At 43.5% G+C, this 20,133-nt stretch overlaps 1 protein-coding gene across 5 annotated transcripts in view; it reads right to left on the bottom strand.

Moving 5' to 3' along the window:
• Positions 1 to 5,453: 5,453 nt before the first annotated feature.
• Positions 5,454 to 20,133, bottom strand: part of Paqr8 (progestin and adipoQ receptor family member 8) — a 39,167-nt gene continuing 24,487 nt past the window's right edge. For all 5 annotated transcript variants that reach the window (XM_036167301.1, XM_036167302.1, XM_036167299.1 and 2 more), the window contains 2 exons: positions 9,507 to 9,683; positions 5,454 to 6,683 (listed from right to left, as the gene is read on the bottom strand). In XM_036167301.1, coding sequence (XP_036023194.1) covers positions 5,578 to 6,642 — 1,065 coding nt within the window. In that variant the 5' untranslated portion in view covers positions 6,643 to 6,683; positions 9,507 to 9,683 and the 3' untranslated portion in view covers positions 5,454 to 5,577. The remainder of the gene's footprint in view (positions 6,684 to 9,506; positions 9,684 to 20,133) is intronic.

Here is a 20,133-nt window from a genome sequence, read left to right as displayed (position 1 = left end):
ATGAATTCACGTACTCAGTTCACAGGCTGGGCTGGCTGGGCTCCAGGGAGGGTCTCTCCAGCACAGCCCTTGCTGGGCATTTGAATCTGAGGAGGTATTTCACACAATTCTTTCAACCAGAGAGCGTGTGTATCATGGGCTTTGTTCGCTAAGCTGGCATCATCAGATTACCTGCACAGTGTAATGTCAGACGGAGTGTAATGGAGCTCCTGGCAACCCTGTAAACTGAACTGGACTGTTGATTTTATACTTTATAAAGCAAAAGTACTAGGTTGCTTGAAATTTTTACTTACTTTTTATCCCCCCCTCCCAGGAAGTTTTATATGGCATTACTAGTTTATATTTTATGATGACAATATTTCGATAAAAGCTTTACTTTTCCCCCAAAATATTTTATTTTATTAATGGGTCCATGGGTTATCTTTTCTTCCCATTTTTCTACATTTTCTTCAATACTCAGATATTACTTTAAAAAAACCTTTCTACTGATCTAAGAAATCTACGCAGCTCCTTGAAAGGATCCTTATATAAAATTCCCACCTTATATTCTTATCTCTTGGGGTGAGTGGGGGACCATTGCTTGGGCAACAGACAAGTCCAGTGAAATGTGAGAAGGATTTGGAATCAGGCAAGGTTATTAGACAAGACAGTTTTCTCAGGATCCAACACTCGTCTCAAAAACCTCAGTGGATTTGACTTTGCATTCCAGGCTGACAATGGACAATGGGCTTGTGGGCTTCTGAGAGGCCTCTGTGGCACATGCAATGCTTTCTTTGACCTCCAAGAAGATGGTGTGGGGGTGACTTTAGCTGAAAAAGCAATAGCACAGCTATGGCCACTTGTGAGGTGTTTAGGACCAGACGTCCCAGTGAGATTATGCAAAGCTGCATGCTGCAAAAGTCTTGCTTCAGATATTTGGAGTTGGCGTTTCTGGTTAGCTGGGCCCTGAGGTTTTCTGAAGGGAAAATATTTGAACATTACAATGAGTGGTGTGGCTTGGAAACATCACCACCATTCCCAGACCCTCTGGAGCAGTGGTCCTCACTCAACCTGTGCATCATGACCCCTTTGGGGTGAATGACCCTTTTACAGGGGTCACTCAAGAAGATTGGAAAACACAGATGTCCGTACTACAATTCACAACTAGCAAAATGACAGTTGTGAAGTAGAAATGAAAATAATGTGATGGTTGGGGGTCACCACAGCATGAAGAACTGTGTTAAAGAGTCCCAGCGTTAAGAAGGTCGAGAACCCTTATTTGCCTCATAACTACTCAGACGCTCAATGGCTATGGAGGGGATTTGGTCAGGCCTCCTGGAGTTGAAGGTACCATGAACACATCTTCCTATAAGCATCATGATATAGTAGAAACCCCTACCTTAGATATGCTAGCAAGATTATTCTTTTTTTTTTTTTAAGTGACCAAATCAGAAACATGTACTCTGGTAGAAAACCCACATCTCCTTCTGCAAAGGGCCAGGCATTATGTTCTTGGAAATTCTACATTGCTTTGTGTTATTCATAATTTTTATATTTCAAAAAATGTAGACCATCAATTCAAAATGTCAAAATCTTTAATACAATTGTGAATGCAGCTAGGAACGTTTATGTAATTACATTGAAATCCATACAGCAGTCAACTCCGTGGCTCTTCAAAGGGTAGTTTGTTCAGCCCACGAGTAGAGCAATTAGCTGTAGACTTGTTTTTTAGAAGCTTTTATGTCTTCCCACTTTTAGATGGATGGAGTGTCCCTACCTCCTCCCCCTGGCAGTGCCAAGCGAAATACAAACCCAGCTTTAGAAGGAGTTTGGGGTCCAGGCAGCCCTTGTCAAGGGGTCAAGGAAGGTAGTTTTTTTAATATTGTTAACGCGACAAAAATCCATGTACAAAAACTGTTTAATGATTATTCATGTAAGTCGATTTATAGAGACAAAAAATAATCCCACATTTTCTTTACTAAGCTGTGGAGCAAAACACAGTAGTACAATTAGCGGCAACCTTGGTAACAAGCGCTGAGAACGCATCGATTAAGACAACACCGCCATCTGGAGGATCCAGGAGGAACTACAGAGCAGTAACCAAAGAAAAACACAGAGAGCAATAGAAAGAAACACAAATAAGCTCCCGTCGTGTCCCGGCTCTGAACCCCGTTTCAAGCTTCCGGTCGATGACTTGCACATTGCTATTGAGAGACTTAAAATCTGAAATTGTAACCCTGACATCTTTAAGAACTTTAAAATTATTTCATTAGAATTGGGAGTGGTGTGGCTGTGTTCCCAGCTCCTTGGCCAACTGAGATGGGAACTCCAGGCCAGCCTGGGAAACACAGAAAGACCCATCTCAAACAACACAAAACACTCCAAACCAGAAACAACTTTCACCAGCAAATAAAAGTCAGGATTCTGAAATGAGAAACAGGCACACCCAAATGCATCCCGTCGGCCCCACTTCTTGAACTAAGTAGGGCCTTGTATAAATCTACAAGAATTTTATTCATGAGAAAATATAGGTGACTAACAGCTTAATTTTATCAGAGGCATTTGCATGTTAATGGGTTGAAAATCTTAATTAAAAGAGCGGTGGGAACAACCAGAACGTCTAGTATTGCGGAGCCAGGAAACTATCTCCATTATACTATTTTTTCTTTCACATTATACTGATTTTTTTGGGGGGAGTAGTAACCTCAATGTAAATCAAGAGGCATCCATCTTCCTTTTTACAATTCCTAGTTGTTACTTTTAAGTTCAGAAGGTCTTTTCCATACTGATAGACTCATTTTAATGACTGTCCCAAAAGGAGTCCAAAGAGTTAAAATCACCTATATTTAATTATTCTAACTAGATATTGGTATTTTCAAGGAAGATCACAGTCCCCCATCTCAATGTCTCCCAAGGTATATATTATATATACTCTGTTCCCTGGCCTGGTCAAATGGAGTAGGTCAATGGAGGAATTCTTGATTAGCATGTTGGAGGTCTTGGGGGTCAAGTCCCAACTCCACAGAAATCACTTCTTTCTTCTCTCTTATCAATTTCCAAATCACTAGTTAGCAATAGTTGTATAATTAAACTGAAAATCGAATGCCACCATCTCACTTTTTACACGTATGGTGTCATGGAGCCACCAGTGACAGAGTTTAGCTCGGCCCTGGCCTGCAGGTGCACGGAAGAGCCCTAGGTCTCTGCTCACAAGGCTAGAAGTGGTGGTGCACACTTCTAACCCTGCCACTTGGGAGGCAGAAACAGGTTGAGCTCTAGAATTCAAAGCCAGCCTGCCAGCCTGGTCTATATTTACAGGCCCAGCCAGGGCTATAGAGTGAGATCTTAGAGAGAGGGAGAGAGAGAGAGAGAGAGAGAGAGAGAGAGAGAGAGAGAGAGAGAGACAGAGAGAGAGAGAGAGAATCTCCATTCACAAACACTACCACAGTTACAGTCAAGAGCACCTTCCCTGATCCTTCCCTCTCTCACTTTTCCCACCAACTTTTAAAAAAATACCATCTTTGAATCCATAACAAAGAGAAACTCTAACACTTTCTGGTCCCCATTTTAAACAGACCTTTACTTGTAGCATTTACACGACCCCTCCTCCCCTGCCATCTTTTGTTCAGTTCAAACCAGTTCAATTTTGATAACATTCCTTGTCATGAACTTGGCCTAGACAGCCAGGAGCTTGTGTAGACACTCAGCCCAGAAGTTCAGATCTTTGACCATGAACAAGAAACCCATCTAGTAAAACAATGCAGGAGACACAGGCTTTCTTGCTTTGAAGGCAGAAAGAAAGTTTCAGTTGAACCTACCCCCCCCCCCAAATATAGATGAATAGTTGTTTGATAAGTTACTCTTCCTTTCTGGGGTTCTTCTTTTTTTCTTGTACCAATAATCCAAAACATGAAATTGCATGTGTGCATATATTAAATACAATGTTTAGACATTTCCATGTATAAGGCACAAAACTCACAAAACTCTCACAGAAAGATTAAAGAAAAAACACAAAGTTTTAAAGACTAGCAAGTGGAGGAGGGTCATCACACTGGAGTTGAAACAGACCACTTCCCTTTTTAATACACAGGGGCCTTATACTGATAGGAAACACAGCCTGTGAAAAGAGGGTATCTCAGCTCTTCCTTGGCCGCAGCCTCCTTCACTGGATTAAATGCAGACGTCAGTCCTCACAGAGAGCTGTGGGGCCAGAACACATCAGCTGCAAGCACCACCCACTCCACAGCAGCGGCTTGCAGCAATATTGCAAACAGTGCCTTTGGCCACCAGGTGCCTCATTTGTACTCAAAGGACCTTCAGGGGCCAAACACAGTGAGCACACATTTACCTGTCCTGCGACCTGTTTTAAGGTTTCTTCTTGAATCTGAGGCAGAATTGCCTGACTGAGGACCCTGGATTGGGGTGTGAACCTTAGATGATGCACTAGGTTCCTCTTGAAAGAATCAGATCCCTCGAGCAACTTCAGAGCCAAGCTTTTAAAAGTGTCTGTTCAAACCTTCAGATGATCTCCTGGCCTGCAAGACAACCCTAAATAGCTTGCAGTGAATACTGCAGTCCACACATAGAAACTAAAAGGTCCCCATGGGCAACACAGAGTGTCCATGTTTTTGGGCTGGGTCTCCCAGTAGAGCTTGGCACTGCTGCATTTTCTGATGTCTCTGTATTACATGAGAATCGGCTTCCTGAATGTTCATATGGCTCCAAGCGTTTCCTGGAAGTGTAATAGCTTTGGAATTCTGTATATTACCATGCAGACTAGGGATGGAAAATTGGCCAGCTAGTTGGGTATCCTGAGAAAGGGCCCATTGCTGCACTGAAAGAGGCCAGAGATCAGATACATTGAATAGTCCATTCTGTCTAAGGGTTTTGATGAATCTTCTTGAAAATTCCGACTTCTGCCCTTGACAATCTGAAATTGTAATAAGACAGAGTCCACAGGTCAACTCAGTTACCAAGACCAGCCCCATAGGGTGGCTATTCTGTTATCGTGAGGAACATCCACAGTTTACTTGGCAGTCCGACTTGATTATCTGTCCAGTTCAGGACTCAGCTTTGGAAGCCACATCCAGAATTCTGCTTAGTGTTCATGAGTGGAGATGGTTTTCTTTAGTTTGGGATCTCATGAATCTTAGCCAGGATCCCTTCCCCTGCAAGGCTATAACCTAGATAGAAAATGAATATCCCTTTTTAAAACTCTTAAATGCCTACCTTGCATTTGAAATTTTATAACCATACCATGCCCTTGAAAATATGTAATGATCTTTTTTTAGTAAGTTATCATGTATCAAAGGCTAGCCTTGGACCCACTACACAACTGAGGATGACCTAGAACTTCTGATCCTCCTGACTCTGCCTCCTTGAATGCTGCTACTGGTTTGTGGGGTACTGGGGATTGAACCCTGGGCTTCCTGCATGCTATGTTAAGCACTCTCTACCAACTGAGTTTCATCCCCAGCCTGTAATACATATTAATTTAAAAATCAAGCCTTAAAAACAAAATGTCAGTTTCTAATTACTGTGTCAAGTTTTCTCCAAATCACAGTAGCACATCTCTACACCTTTCCCCCTCGGCAAACCTCAGGAATCTTTCTTGATCAGTCTGGCCTTGACTTTGTGCCTCAGGAGGGAGGCGGTGGCCGCACTGCAGGCAGCTAAAAAGAAAAAGGAGAGGCAGGCAGTGTAGACGGTCAGGGGACCATGGCGCTGGAGGAAGATCTCATGCCGTCCCTGGTAGTCTAGAAGAATGGCCTCCAGCTGGGAGAGCGTGCAGATGGAAAGGAAGGCGTGGAAGATTTGATGTCCGTGGCCCACAATGTCACAGGAACCGGGGAAGTACTTCTCAGGTACCGGGCAGGAGAAGAAGTAGGCGCTAACAAGGAAGAAGAAGATCTGAAGGGTGTGGTACCAGGCCGCCTGCTCTTGGCAACCAGCCAGATGACAGAGAGCCACCCGGTGGGCCACAGGGCTGATGTCTAGGATGAAGGCCAGCCCTGCCGGTACCACTTGACAGATCTTCCGCATAACTGGATAAGGCCTTCGGTAGCGATACTTGGCATAGCAACAGCCGGCACAGGAGAGCCAACCACAGAAAGCAGCCGCTGGCAGGAAGAAAAGCCAGAATAGCTCGTACCAGGCCTGGTACGAGCTATAGAAAAAGTGAGCCAACGCACTGCCGTACTGGTAGACGCTGACCCCGACATAGTCCACAAAGTAAAAGGTGTAGTGGGACAGCTCTGACTTGGACTGCAGCAGGTGAGCCAAGAGGCTGCAGGTGAGGTAAGTGATGGAGGACAGGATAAAGAGGAGCAGGGGTAAGGTGTGGGGAGAGGCCCACTGCAATGCCCCAGCCTCCGCAAAGGCCCAGAATCGCAAGAGGACCGCGAGGGCCGCCAGCAAATGGGTCCAGACGTTGACCACCTCGTTGTGCTTCTGAAAGAGGCTGAAGAAGTAGTAGCGCCACTCGTGCCCCGTGGGGCGGTAGCCCGCGTGGATGTAAGGCTCCCTGAAGAGCTGGGGCACGTCGGTTTCTGGGACAGTGCATGGCATCTTGGGGAGCCCTTCCTCTAGAATCTTGGGCAGACGGCGCAGCTGCTGCCCGCTCACAGACAGGGTGCTCAGGCGTTCCAGGATGGCAGTCGTCATGGCAACGGCGGTCCAGGCTCCTCGGGTTCAGTAGGACCAACCTGAAGGGAAGAGAGGAAAGCTGAGAGACAAACACAGCCAGGGTGGCCAAGGAACTGTTCATAATGGAGCATGGCTTGCTCAGACAACCAGGGAAGTTAGGAGGTCCAGATGGATTCTCTGGGCCTTGCTTTCTTTCTCTGTGCTGTAGAGTTGCAGCATCTTCCCTCAACATGACAACATTCTGACTCCTGGGTACTATTCACCACAGCGTGAGGAAGAGGCATCTCTTGTATAATGGTCATGTTAGCGCAGCATAAGTTAATGATAAGTAAGATTTAATGATACCTAGAAGGTAAAGGTACTCTTAAACATCACTAAATGCCCTGGATATTACCAAAATGTAATCATCAGATGCCCTTGGATTTTAAATGGTTGGTGATAAAAGAATACATTTCAGCTGGGCGTGGTGGCACATGCCTGTTATCCTAGTACTCTGAAGGCTGAGGCAGGGAGCTGTCAGTTGGAGGCCAGTCTGCACTCCTCAGTGAGTTCAAGAACACCCGTCTAACAATGTTTATTGATAAATAAATAGATAAAAATAAATAAATAAGGCGTCATTGATTTAGCACTCAGCTAATCTTGAACTATTCACTGATCTTACTGGAAACTTTAAAATCTAAGGTAAATAATAGGCTGAAACTCAAATTAAAGGCAGACTATTTGTCAATGAGATTTGGAAAAAGCAGTGCACACTGTGGGATATCTTAGCAGTGTGAGACCACCATTGCTTGAAAAACAGGCATGTTGGGTATGCTGGACAACCCCTCTGCAAAAGCCTTGTCCTCTTCTAGGCCCATTCCTGCAGTGCTGCGCCAAGTGGGTTAGTCCCAGAAGCCCAGGCACACAGATCCCCCTGCTGGCTGTTGGTGGAAACACAGCCTAGCTTTTCCTTTTTGTTTTTTGATGAATGTATTCTGCTGAGCATTTTCTTTCTTTTTAAAACCAAAACGAAACACTTATTTTATTTTTTATATAATGTGTGTGTGTGTGCACATATGTGTTTGTGTGTGTGTGCAGTGTTTGTGTGTGTGTGCATTTGTGTGTGTGTATGGTGTGTGTGCATGTGTTTGTGTGTATGTGTGTGTGCGTGTGTGTTTGTGTGTGTACATTTGTGTTTGTGTATGTGCACATGTGTGTGTATGTGTGTATGGACTTGGGTGCCATGGCACATGTATAGAAGTCAGGATAACTTATACAGTTAGTTCTCTCTTCTTCCATCACGTGGGGTCCAGGGGTCAACTCCACGTTGTTAGGTTTGTAACAAGGTGCCTTCACCGGCTAAACCACCTCGACAGCCCCTCTAATGACCATTTTCTTAGTTCAACACGCTCTCATACTGACCAACTTTGTAATCCTTTTTTTTTTTAATCTTTAATGCCTATGTCAACTCTTCATTCAACAGAGGAACTAAAAACGTGGCCTAAATACAGATGCTGCTCAAGAAAGCAAATGGTTTGGGATGTGTCTCTCCCAGGTAACGACACCTGTGTGTGATGGATTTCAGGCCTCTGAAGTACATTATACCTAGGATTTCAAGGTGGTGCTAAGACAGATGCACACAAAGATCACTTCATAAAGTTGATGATCTTTATGCACACTCACTGAGTAAATTATGTTTTAATATACAAGCACTTTCTGTGTCTTTTATTTTTCTAAGCTTTTTTTTTTCTGAAGAAAGTTAAATTCTTGTTTTATCTAAATGGCCCTCTTCCTCCAAAGGTCTTCAACCAAAGGGGAACCCACAAGGGCTGCTAAGGAAATAAGAGTCTCTCAACTTCACTACCCTCTCCCTCCTCTTTGATTTTTTTAAGACAGGGTTTCTCTGTGTAGCCTCGGCTGTCCTGGAAATCACTCTGTAGACAGGCTGGCCTCAAACTCCCAGAGATCTGCCTGCCTCTGTCTCTCAAGTGTTGAGATTAAAGGCGTGCGCCACCACTGCCCAGCTTGCACAACTACTGCCCAGATAATGTCACATTTCTTTTTTTTTTAATGATTGCTTTTTAATTTTATTTTTTATGTGCATTGCTGTTTTGCCTGCATGTCTATCTATGTGTGGGTGTTGGGTCCCCTGGAACTGGAGTTACAGACAGTTGTGAGCTGCCATGTGGATGCTGGGAATTGAACCAGGGTCCTCTGGAAAGCAGCCAGTGCTCTCAAGCCCTGAGCCATCTCTCCAGCCCAATTTAACACTTCTTAATGCCAAAAGAAAAATACCTAATCAGGTGAAAAATGTCAGGAATGAAAAGAATAAAAATGTGAGAGAAGTCTGGTGGTGGTGGCACATACCTTTAATCCCAGCACTCGAGAGGCAGAGGCAGGCAGATCTCTGTGAGTTCAAGGCCAGCCCTGTGTACAGAGCAAGTTCCAGGACAGTGAGGGTACAGAGAGAAGCCCTGACTCAAAAACAAACAATCAGGGGGGTGAGTTGGAAGTGGGAGACTAGGGAGCGGGAGGAGGGAAGAGGGGGATCTTTGATTGGTGTGTAAATGAATGGAAAATTTTTCTTAATAAAAACAAACAAATAAATAAAAGGAAAGGGGGAAAAAGGGAAGGAAGTTTAGGAAAACCTAGAGTCAAGCCCTGGTTTTTCTGCTTCCTGAATGGCCAGCTAGAACTTCACAGGTCTCAGTGTCTTCATCTGGAAAACAAGCGCAATAATTTCACTGGTTGCATCCATTGTTGTGACGTCTAAGTTGCCTGGTTTGGGATGGTATTCAGAAAATGCTAGGTCGTTCTGGGATAGACTCTATGCTAGGTGATAAGTAGTAGATACTAAGTACTCGGTAGTAAGGCTACAATAACCCAAAATGTAGTCTACTCACCTTTTGTAGAGATTAATGTTTGTAGTGTTAGTGGGTAGATATAGTGGGGTTATGATAGAAAAGTGCAGTCCATGCTCCAGCAGAGGTGGGCAATGACCTACTGGGTCTCTGCAAACTAGGGTGGGTAGACTGAGAGACAGGCTACTTCAAGTTCTTCTGTTAGGACTGGAGGGATTCCTGAAAAGCAAACAAATGGAAACAAAAACGTAAGACTTAAGGCAGAGAACAAATTGTTTACTTTTAGAATTCATTTTATTTTGTATGTGTGTGCATGTGTTCTGTGTATTTAATGCACGGCCTGCACGTGTGTATGTGTACCACACGCATGCCTGGTGCCAGTGGAGTTCAGAAGAGCGTGTAGCTCCCCTGGGACTGGAGTTACAGATGGTGTGAGCCACCCTGTGAACTAGGAATTGATCCTGAGTCCTCTACAAGAGCATCTGGGGCTCTAACTGATGAGATATCACTTCAGGCCCTACTTTTATTTTTTGAGACAGGGTTGTGGTCTGTAACCCAGGCTAGCCCTTGAACACATGGAACTCCTACTGTAGTCTCCCAAGCATGGGATTCCACCACGTCCTGCAATGCAAGGAACTTCTGCGCAGTTACAAGCTTAGCAAAGCCAGTGGTCCCAGAGACGCCTGGAGCTCTGGTCCTGAGCACTGCTGTTGGCAAGTCATGGGCCTCCAGCCTGCACCCTATCTGGGAAATAGTTCACGAGAAGCTGTCTTGTATGCTGACATAAGATCTTCAAGACACAAAGCCTGTGAGGCATTTTCACAAACTGTTTGCTTCTAAATCCCAAAACTCATTTGCCAGTAACTACTTCCGTAACTTATTGGAGACACAAGAGTGGTTGTGAGCTCCTTGTTCCTCTATTGGAGCACCCATCACCCTGTACTGACGCACTCACTTAGCCGGCACCAAAGGAGTAGTGTCTCACTGGGAACAGGTTCTGACTGAAGGCTCAGCATAGGAACCGAAGGTACCAGGAGAGAAACGATAAGGTTTACAGAATTGGTCCGAAAGAGAAACAGCAAAGGACAATATAGAAGAAAGAAATTGTTGGAATACCTTCAGTCACCCAGAAAAGGGAAGGGGGACTACTTGGTGTCTCCACTGCTGGGCCAGTGGAGGTCAGTGCCTGGGCATCTGCACTAAGCTTAACGGGCATCTACAGGAAGGAGCCTAGGAGATGGGATGACTTTTCAATATGCCCCGCTGCTGTTAGCAACATCTTTTCTGTTGATGCTCGGCTTTATGGAGCTCTGCTGTTAACACACAATCTCCTGTTATCTCTCTCATAAAGCAGGGAAGAAAACGAGATGAGGAGGCTGGAAAGATGGCTAGCATTCAAGAGCTTGCTGCTCTTTCAGAGGACCTGAGTTGGCCCCCAGTCAGGTGGCTCATAACTACCTGTAACACCAATCCGAGGGGATCTGGTGGCTTCTTCTGGTGTCTGTGGCCACCTGCACACATGCAGCTCACAGATATACACACATAAGAGTAAATTAAATCTTTTAAAAAAGAAATGAAATGACTACCATTCCAGTTTATGGTTGGGAGAAATTGGGGGGTATGAAATTGTACAAAAAGACACTTCCCAGTAGACTTCCTATGGATATCATCAATACAAGGACATTTCCATCATGTTGAGAGACCCATATCAACCATGGACAGTTCTGTACCCAGAATTAAATAATGCACTTCTGCACAAATCCATCCTTCTTATCACCCTATCCTTTGGGATAGGACATCTATTCAATGGGTTCCTACTACCCCATGACAACAGAATTTTTAAAGACTAAAACTTTAGGGTTTGGTTAATGGATGGAATGGAGTCTAATTCAGTTCTGGGAACTAATGGCTGTCTTTCTGCTTTTTGAGAGAAGACGGAGTGTAATGCTGCTCTCTTGCTGGTCTTCAAACAGCCAGGGCTGCTGAGATCCCACAGTTCCTCCAACATTCCTACTGCTCACATTCTTCTTGACTCTATGTTGAGTTTCTACTTTGCTCTCAAAGAAAACAAACTAGGAAGAGGTTTTGGAACTAAGAGGAGGAAAAGGGTAAGATGGAAGGAATGTTAACTAACTTCAAAGGAACTCACACACTTGCATACATATGTGCATGTATACATGCTGCAAGCCACAATAATATGATGTAGGGTTTCAGCTGATTATAACAAGCTAATACCTGGAAGAAGCCAAGGGCCTTGCAGAGGTCAAGCTGAGGCTCAAGGAGTCTTGGTGATATTGGCTTTTGATTGTTAGCCATTTCCTGCTATGAATTTCTCACGTGCTATTGTAGCTTCTCCATCATGCATTGGGCACAATCTCCCCTCTGCTGATGAAATATTTAGATAACCTTCTGTGCAGCAATGCAGCCAGGATCCCTAATTTCAGGCCTTTCTGTCATCATCATTAGCAACATCCAGTCAGGACCATACCCGGATGGATGAAAGTATCTTATGAGATACCTCTCTCTGTACTTGCTAAGAACAGACTTAAGCATCCAGACTATCTGTTTGAGAAGACCTGGTGGATGTGCTGATTAAGCTATACTTCCTCCTTTCCAAAGTCTTATCTCTAGTTTTAGACCCACCCTTAACAATTAACTCAGAACTAAAGGGTTCCTACTTACAGGTGCATCTACTGTGACAGAAGTTGCTTACCCAAGTTGCCTAGTGACGGAGCACACTTCCCTCACCCTGCCAGAAATGGTGGGAGCAGAGATAGCTCTGAGAGATAAGAGCCAAAGGGATAAAACACAGTTTTATTTTCAGAGCAGGATGGAGAAGAGAGAATGGAAGAACTAGATGGGTAAGAACTGCATTGGGAGAGAACTAGATTGGAGGACTAGAAGAGAGAACTAGAAGGATGAGATGGGCAATGAGGAAGAGCCAGGTGGGGAAGAACAAGATGAGGAAGAAGGAGATGGGGGGGGGGGAGCTAAGATGGGAAAGAACTAGATGGATGAGAACCTAGATGGGGCGGAACTAAGATGAGAGAATTAAGATAGAACTTGGAGGGGAAAGCAGATAAATGCAGCAAGAAAGGAGCTAGGCATGAGAGCAGAATAGAAGTCATGTAGAGAGAGAACTGACTCAGAAAAATAAAATGAATAAAATAAAGAGTTTCGCGTACATAGATTTGCTAAAGTATCCCTCAGATTTATTTGCCACCAGTAGCATCTCTTCTGGAACTCTGGGGAAAGCTATTGAGAAGCTAGACCCCAATAGTTTTCAGTACATACACACTCGAGCACACACACACACACACACACACACACACACACACACACACACGCACGCAAACACGCACAGCAGAATCATCATTCTCTTTGCAAGTTAGATGTTTAAAATGCAGCCACGCTAGCCTTCAAATCTCCTTCATAACCCTGAGAGTGTTGTATAACCTGAGACTGGATCCTGGTAATCCAGGAATAAAGCCTCCATTACCTCCAATCCAGAACATCATTCCTTATCTGGCTCATCAATTCTGGAATCCCAGGGGTTGAGTCCTCTTTCTAGGGATGGGAAAGGCTTACATTTCTTTTGGGAGTTAAGGGGTATGAAATTACAAACCTGTCATAAAGACAGGTTGCTATTTTCTGTTTATTCCTTAGTAACTACCTCTTCACCTGATATGAAATTCTCCCTTTGAGAGTAACTAACAAAACCGCAAGCATATTGGACACATAATGCTATTTTGCTAAAAACCATTGACTCCTCATTGGGGCCTACAAAGAAACTAATCACAAGATGAAAGCCTGCCATTGATGCCTTCATGTGAGAACTTTAATCTTTACTTTGGGACAGTCCCCTGTCTGAGTCTCTACAAGTACATTAATCACTCAGAGTGTCTGACAACCTAACCAGTTTCATCTTCTTTCACAGAGATAAGTTGTTGTCCAAAACCTGCAGTCACCTTAGATTCCAGGACTGAAGAACTTCATGGAACTTAGCACCCTCTCATCCCAAAGGAATTATCCATGACATAACAGACCATCTTATCACATCCCTTCAAGAAACTAGGACTTCTTCAGACCACCTCAAAGACCCAGACCTGAGACTAGAATCAGCCAGACCACACCTGAACCAGGACTGCTTAATTACAAATGCCTCTTGCCCTTCTGCCTAAGTCCTTCCTCTACTCACACCCAAATCTCACATCAGTGCTTTGAAGACCAACTTGGGAGTCACTAGATTCATTTGTCTGCTCCTCTGCCCAATGTGTTGAGTTAATCCCCCAACTCTATTTTCACCACTACATGAGCCTTTACTGGCATATTGGGATATTACCTAACTCATTATTGATGCTGGAGCTGATACTTGAGCCCTTAAACTCCAGTTTCATAATGATGGCGATGGGTTATAATTCTCTTATCAACACTAAATTCCAAAGACACTATCTTATGGCATCTTGACACCCTACCCCAATAGTCTTTATTCTCACCAATCCAGGGTGGACATAGAAGGAGGCCAACTGTAAAGTTTGAGTCCATTTTTAGAGAAACTGAATATTGACACCTCAGTATTGATACAGGCGCATGACTTTCAGCATTCCTCGTGGATGCTCTGGGTAAAGACCCATCTCTCACTCCTTGCCTCTCCCTTTAGATACTCCTTTAGATGTGGTTAGTAGTCAACCAAGATGCTATCTCAAGATGTCGTCCTTCCACAGGTTCACTCCACACCCCCTCTCCTGTTGGAGCTGCGAGCTCAACCCTCAAGAATCCTCTTCCAATAAGCTCAAGGCAGTCATTTTGGTCAATGAAAACTTTTTTACAGCAACAAGTAAGTTGGGCAGTGGTGGCATTTGCCTTCAATCCCAGCACTCAGGAGGCAAGAGACTGGCAGATTTATGAGTTCGAGGCCACCCTGGTCTACAGAGCTAGTCTTGGGACAACATAGGCTACACAGAGAAGCCCTGTCTCCAAAAATAAACAACCAACAAACAAAAAAGCAAAATGATAAGTATTTACTCGATCGCCTACTCCAGACTCCAAAGGCCACAGAAGAAGATTAAAACAAAATCATTTTCCTCAAAAAAACTTATACTAAAGAGATAATTCTCCAGTCCCAACCAGTAGTTAGTCCAAAATCAAGTGTAAAGTGAAGCACAAACAAATCTCTATGGAACAGACTAACCTAGATCAGCCATGAGGAAACTGACTGGTCTAAAAGGGCCACAATACAAACCTAGGGGTGGTGTGGCTTCTTGGTGGGTTCATAGTAGAGGGACTATTTGGAAATAATAGGAAAGGGAATTAAATACAGTGACATCAGTAAGAGATGAGGTTCAATATTATAGAAGGAAAATGAGGATCCTGCCAGGAGGGATGCCACAGGCTTATAATCCCAGGCATCACATGGAAAGCAGGAGGATTGTGAGGTCAAGACCAGACTAGGCTATATTCTCAGAAGTTGTCCCAAACCAAACCAAACAACAACAGATGAAAAACCAAGAAGGAGGCAGTTCCCTCCCCTTGGCTAGTTACAATATTCCCTGAGTATGACAGATTCTCACTGTTACTCTCATCTCCAGCCCATCCATCTCTCTTTTTTCCTCAACATCCTCATCAACTGTGAGGGACCCAAGAAGCCACTCTGCACACCTCCATCCCACTTCTCACTCAGATTCTTCTCCCAGGCCCTTAACTTCAGCTACAATCTATACCAGAAGATTCCCAAATATCCCTCTGGCCAGACCATTCCTGAGATTGGGATTTCAATAACCAACTGCTCTAGAAGTGTCCAACTGAATGTTGCATAGGCACTCAAAGTCAACATCTCTGGAACATGTTCAGTCTGGTCTTGTTCCTGTACCTACACCTCAGGAATCCAGGCTGGCTGGAAAATAGCCCATCATTTTCAGAACTCCAACAAAGAGTGCTGGGCACTCTTCAAGAAGATTCAGTGCTGTGATCCAGGCCCAGGCCTTTGACATTGCCTAGGAGTGTGGGTTCAGGGAGTAAAAGGTAAACTAGGTAGACAGTCAGCAGAGAAAGGACTAGTTTGAAAAACAAGGCATAGAGTTTGTATTGTAAACAGGTGGGCATTTGAGGAGGAAAAGACAGAGTTCCATTTTAACTATCACCAGGAAGTGGTTGGAGACCATTTTGAAGGCTAGGGGTGTGAGACAGAAGAAAGGATACTCATGGGACTGATGTTGCTATAATAGAAAAAAGAACTGCTGGGTTGGTAGTCAGAAAGTCTGGCTGCCAGTATTATACTCAATTAACTACTTGCCCCTGCCCAAGACACTGAACTACTCAGTGTGACTGCCTAGTAACAGGGTACATAAGAGAGGGTGACTTCCTCTCTAGCCATGTCTCAGGAAAATAATAAATAATAGTAAAGTGGGCAGAAGTGGATAGTAGCTTGAAAAGATAAAATATGCATATTAAGGTTCTGGTAGTATCTAGAATAACAAACCACCACGTGGTATGACAAGCACTTAGGAACTGCTTTTGCTGAAAAATCCTTGATGATTTGGCACTTCACTTGGCCTACAAGGTAACTGTCCTGGCTGGTTTTATGTCAACTTGACACAAGCTGGATTCATCAGCGAGGAAGGAGCCTCAATTGAGGAAACACCTCCATAAGAACCAGCTGTAAGGCATTTTCTCAATTAGTGACCAATGGAAGAGAGTCCAATCCATTGTGGGTGGTGTCATTGCTGGGCTGATAGTCCTGGATTCTCTAAGAAAGCAGGGTGAGCAAGCCATGGGAAGCAAGCCAGTAAGCAGCATCCCTCCATGGCCTCTGCATCAGCTCCTGCCCCCAGGTTCCTGCTGTGCTTGAGTTCCTGTCTTGATTTCCTTTGGCAATGAACAGCAATGCAGAAAGTGTAAGCCTAATAAACCATTTCCTCCCCAACTTGCTTTTTGGTCATGGTGTTTCATTGAAGCAATAGAAACCCTAGCTGAGACAGTAACTAAATGCAGGATAACAGCCTCCAGCTTGCATCTATCTCCTTTAGGCACTTAACACAAGCTTTCATGTGTCCTGTTCTAGGCCCCTAAAATCTCCTCCAGGTGTCCAGTGATTGTCCTAGACCTGCGGTCTCCCTGGATTCCAGGAAGAGCAGAATTTTGCAGACATATCACCCTAAGCAGAAAGGATAATCTTATGGAAGTAGCTTGTCTCTTCTAGATACAAGGATTTCTTCAAACCACCCTATAGAACCAGCCAGTGGTCAACCAGATCAGTCCACCTAGATGGTTTAGGACACCTAGATGGACTAGCATGGCTCATGTTCCCTGACTGATTCTTAGTGTAAAGCTACTGTGGTCATTCAGAAGACAGACTTGAAGTCACTGACCACTTTATCTGGGCTTCCCAGTGTGACCACATTGGTTGAATGTTCTTTATCTGCCTTTTACCATCAACCATCTCTTTAATAGTTGCACTGAAATGGATGACTGAACTTTATCAGTTGGCTCTCCTGGAGCTGAGCTTTTGGCCGAAACTCTCATAATATATCCACACTCATATCACCCTTACCATCACAGTTGTCCCGCTATGTCTGTGGGTAATTACAGATTAGGAATATCTTAATCTTATCTTTACTGAGTATATAACATTTCCCTTGTTGTTTTTAAACAGTGCAGCATGATTTTACATAACATTTACATTATATTAACTGTTATTAGTAACCTAGAGATGACTTGCAGTATACAGGAGAATGTGCAGGGGTCATACAAAAATACTGTGCTATTTTACATAAGGGACTTTAGCATCATCTGAGTCCTCTGACTTAGAAATGGGAAATGGAGCCAATCCACTGAGGGCCAACATTTTGTATCTTGAAATTTATTTTATTATAATTTTTAATGTTAAAAAGGAACATACTTTTTTGTTTGTTCCCTAAAAACTCCTCTCCCAATTCCTTTAAAGGCTGTGTGTGTGTGTGTGTGTGTGTGTGTGTGTGTGTAGTACTGGAGATTGAATACATGGCCTTATACTTTGTAAAAATGCACCCTGCTGCTGAGCTACATCTGCAGCCCCAAAGTAATTAGATCAAGAGTAGAGTGAGATCGCAATGAAAGTCTGCCAAATATGGGTGTATACCATGAATTCATTTAATAGTAAAAATATAAGTGACAAAATATTATATCACGTCTGTGTCTTAGAAGGCTCCATTCTGAAAGTTTTACACTGAGAAACTCTTTTCAATTATTTAGAAAAATGGAAAATGACAGCAAAACAGAGAGATAAAAGCAGGGTAAATCTAGCATTCCCAGCAATAATTTGACATTTTAGTCACAACTGTGCTTTTAGATGTTTTTAAAAGGGTGTCACAGGCTAGGTGTGGTGGCACACACCCAAGACTCCTGGAGACTGAAGCAGGCAGGTCTTTATTAACTTGAAGACAGCCTGATCTAGATTGTGAGTTTCCATCCAACTGGGGCTATATTATGAGACTCTGTCTCAAACAAACAAACAAACAAACAGAAATCACAGCATTAAATAAAATAGTATTTTATTAAAAGAATAAATGTATCATTGTTATTGTTTATACTTTATACAGATGGGTCTTTTGCATGCATGTCTATGCACCACATGTGTGCCTGAGTGCCCTTGGAGACCAGAAAGGGTGTTGGATCTCCTGGAACCAGAATTAGAGATAGTTGTAAACTGCCATATGTATGCTAGGAATTAAACCCAGGTCCTTTGGAAGAGCAGCCAGTGTTGTTAGCCACTAACCCATCTTTCTAGCTCCCAAACTTCAGGCTTGGTTTTGTTTATCTAGTTTAGACTGCTAAAAAAAATACACAGAATACATTTACTTTTCATTAAGGACAAAAATGATGAGTTTCTGGTAATTGCTATAATCCCCTGAAAAGAGTTAAAATATGTGTCCCTGAAGAAAATCCAACTGGCTTCCTCCTACTGCAACTCACACCTCACTTGTGTGATCCTGGAGACATGAATGATTTCTCCACACTTACAAACATCAACTCTCCCAGACTGAGATCATGGTCCACAGAGATTTTCCAGTAGTGATTCTAGTGCCTGAGGGGCCATAAGAAGGCGTCAGATTATCCTGAAACAGGAGTTTGCAGGTAGTTGTGAGTGACCATGTGAGTATAGGACACTGAGCCCCAGGTCCTCTGATAAAACTGCAAGTTGCTCTTAAGAACTGAGTCATCTCTCCAGATCCATTGTCGCTAGATTTGCAAAACTAATAACTGAGATGTTCCAACCTGAAGATGCAGGTAGAAAACCCATCCACATAAAAACACATGTGTAAGAATGCCATAATGAAACCTATTATTATGTATAATTAATACATGTTAATAACGAAAGCAAAGAACAACCACTAAAATATGCTACTCATATTCCATGCATTCCAAAAAGCCTCTCCCAGATCAACAAAGAGGAAAATTAAATAGATGCTCCATATTTGGGAAACTCACAGCTTGGTATGAAAGACATTTTAACTGGTAGCCACCAAGACACTCTCCAAAGCAATGGTGTTTTTTCTCCCCATTACAAAGATCCCACAAAATCCTACCACAATCTTGGACATGCCACTTGCATGGGAAGAACCTGGATGAGAAATGAGAAGTTCCAGCTTCTAGTTCGACTCTATTACTAACCATGACAACTTGCAGCAAGTCATTCACCCTCACTGTGTCCATCCCTGTCCATAAAACAAGGGTATAGTCTGAACGAGCTCAGCTACAGTGTGATTTTAGAATTCACCTGGGTTACATTTGGCTCACACCGAAATCATCAACAAAGAGATTCTATGACATCATCCCATGCCATTATGTGTAGGACACACAGATGGCAGGCAGGTGGCCCTGCTGGTTGTTGGGCAAAGAACAGAAGAGCAAACACTCTCAGTAGAGGTCAAAAGAAATGCTTCCAGAATCCCGGGGACACCTTTGCACATCACTGCATAACCACAGGGGTGGAGAAGAAACGGCAGCTAAAGGAACAGCATGGACTCAATTTGAACCAGAGCCTTGCCTGGAGAAGCCTTGGAAACTGAGAGAGAGAGCAGGCTGCAGACTCAGAGGCTGCCAGAACCTCCAGCCACCCATCAAGCAAGAGACTGCTGGGCCCTCCCAGATCTTTGTAACTTCTGCCAAGAATCGTATCATTGTTTATAATGTCATATTTTAAGGCTTAGCGTTGTTACCAACCAAATACTATTATTAGCAGAGGTAATTTTAGCTTGGATTCACCAACAGTCAAATGCATTTTTCCCTTATATTCGGGAAAAACCCAACGGATAGTTTCTTGACATCCCCAAATGGAAGACTAGACTGAATAAATTATAAATCTATACAATATTTATTACATCTCATTTCTGGAAATATGCACACAGTAGAATTGTATGACCCCGTTTACCTTGGAGTGTGCCTGCACTTTGAACACAGCCTCAAAGGGTACTAACAAGTAAATCATTAAAAAAACAAATGAACAAACACCTACTTCTTGGATGGACATGCTAGGGAAGAAGTGGTCTAACTTATTCCAAGACACCAAAGAGTCTTTTTAGCTTTGCGTTTGATTTCGGTCTGGAGGAACTGCCCCAGCCCTGTGCTGAGGCATCTCATCTGGGGTGGGGCTAAGGTTTTGTTGTGATTGCTTGCAGATGCTGTTCAAAAT

The sequence above is a fragment of the Onychomys torridus genome, chromosome 18, assembly GCF_903995425.1.
Source record: "Onychomys torridus chromosome 18, mOncTor1.1, whole genome shotgun sequence".
NCBI lineage: Eukaryota > Metazoa > Chordata > Mammalia > Rodentia > Cricetidae > Onychomys > Onychomys torridus.
The sequence above is the reverse complement of the archived record's forward strand: the minus strand, read 5'-3'. Positions and strand labels throughout refer to the sequence as shown.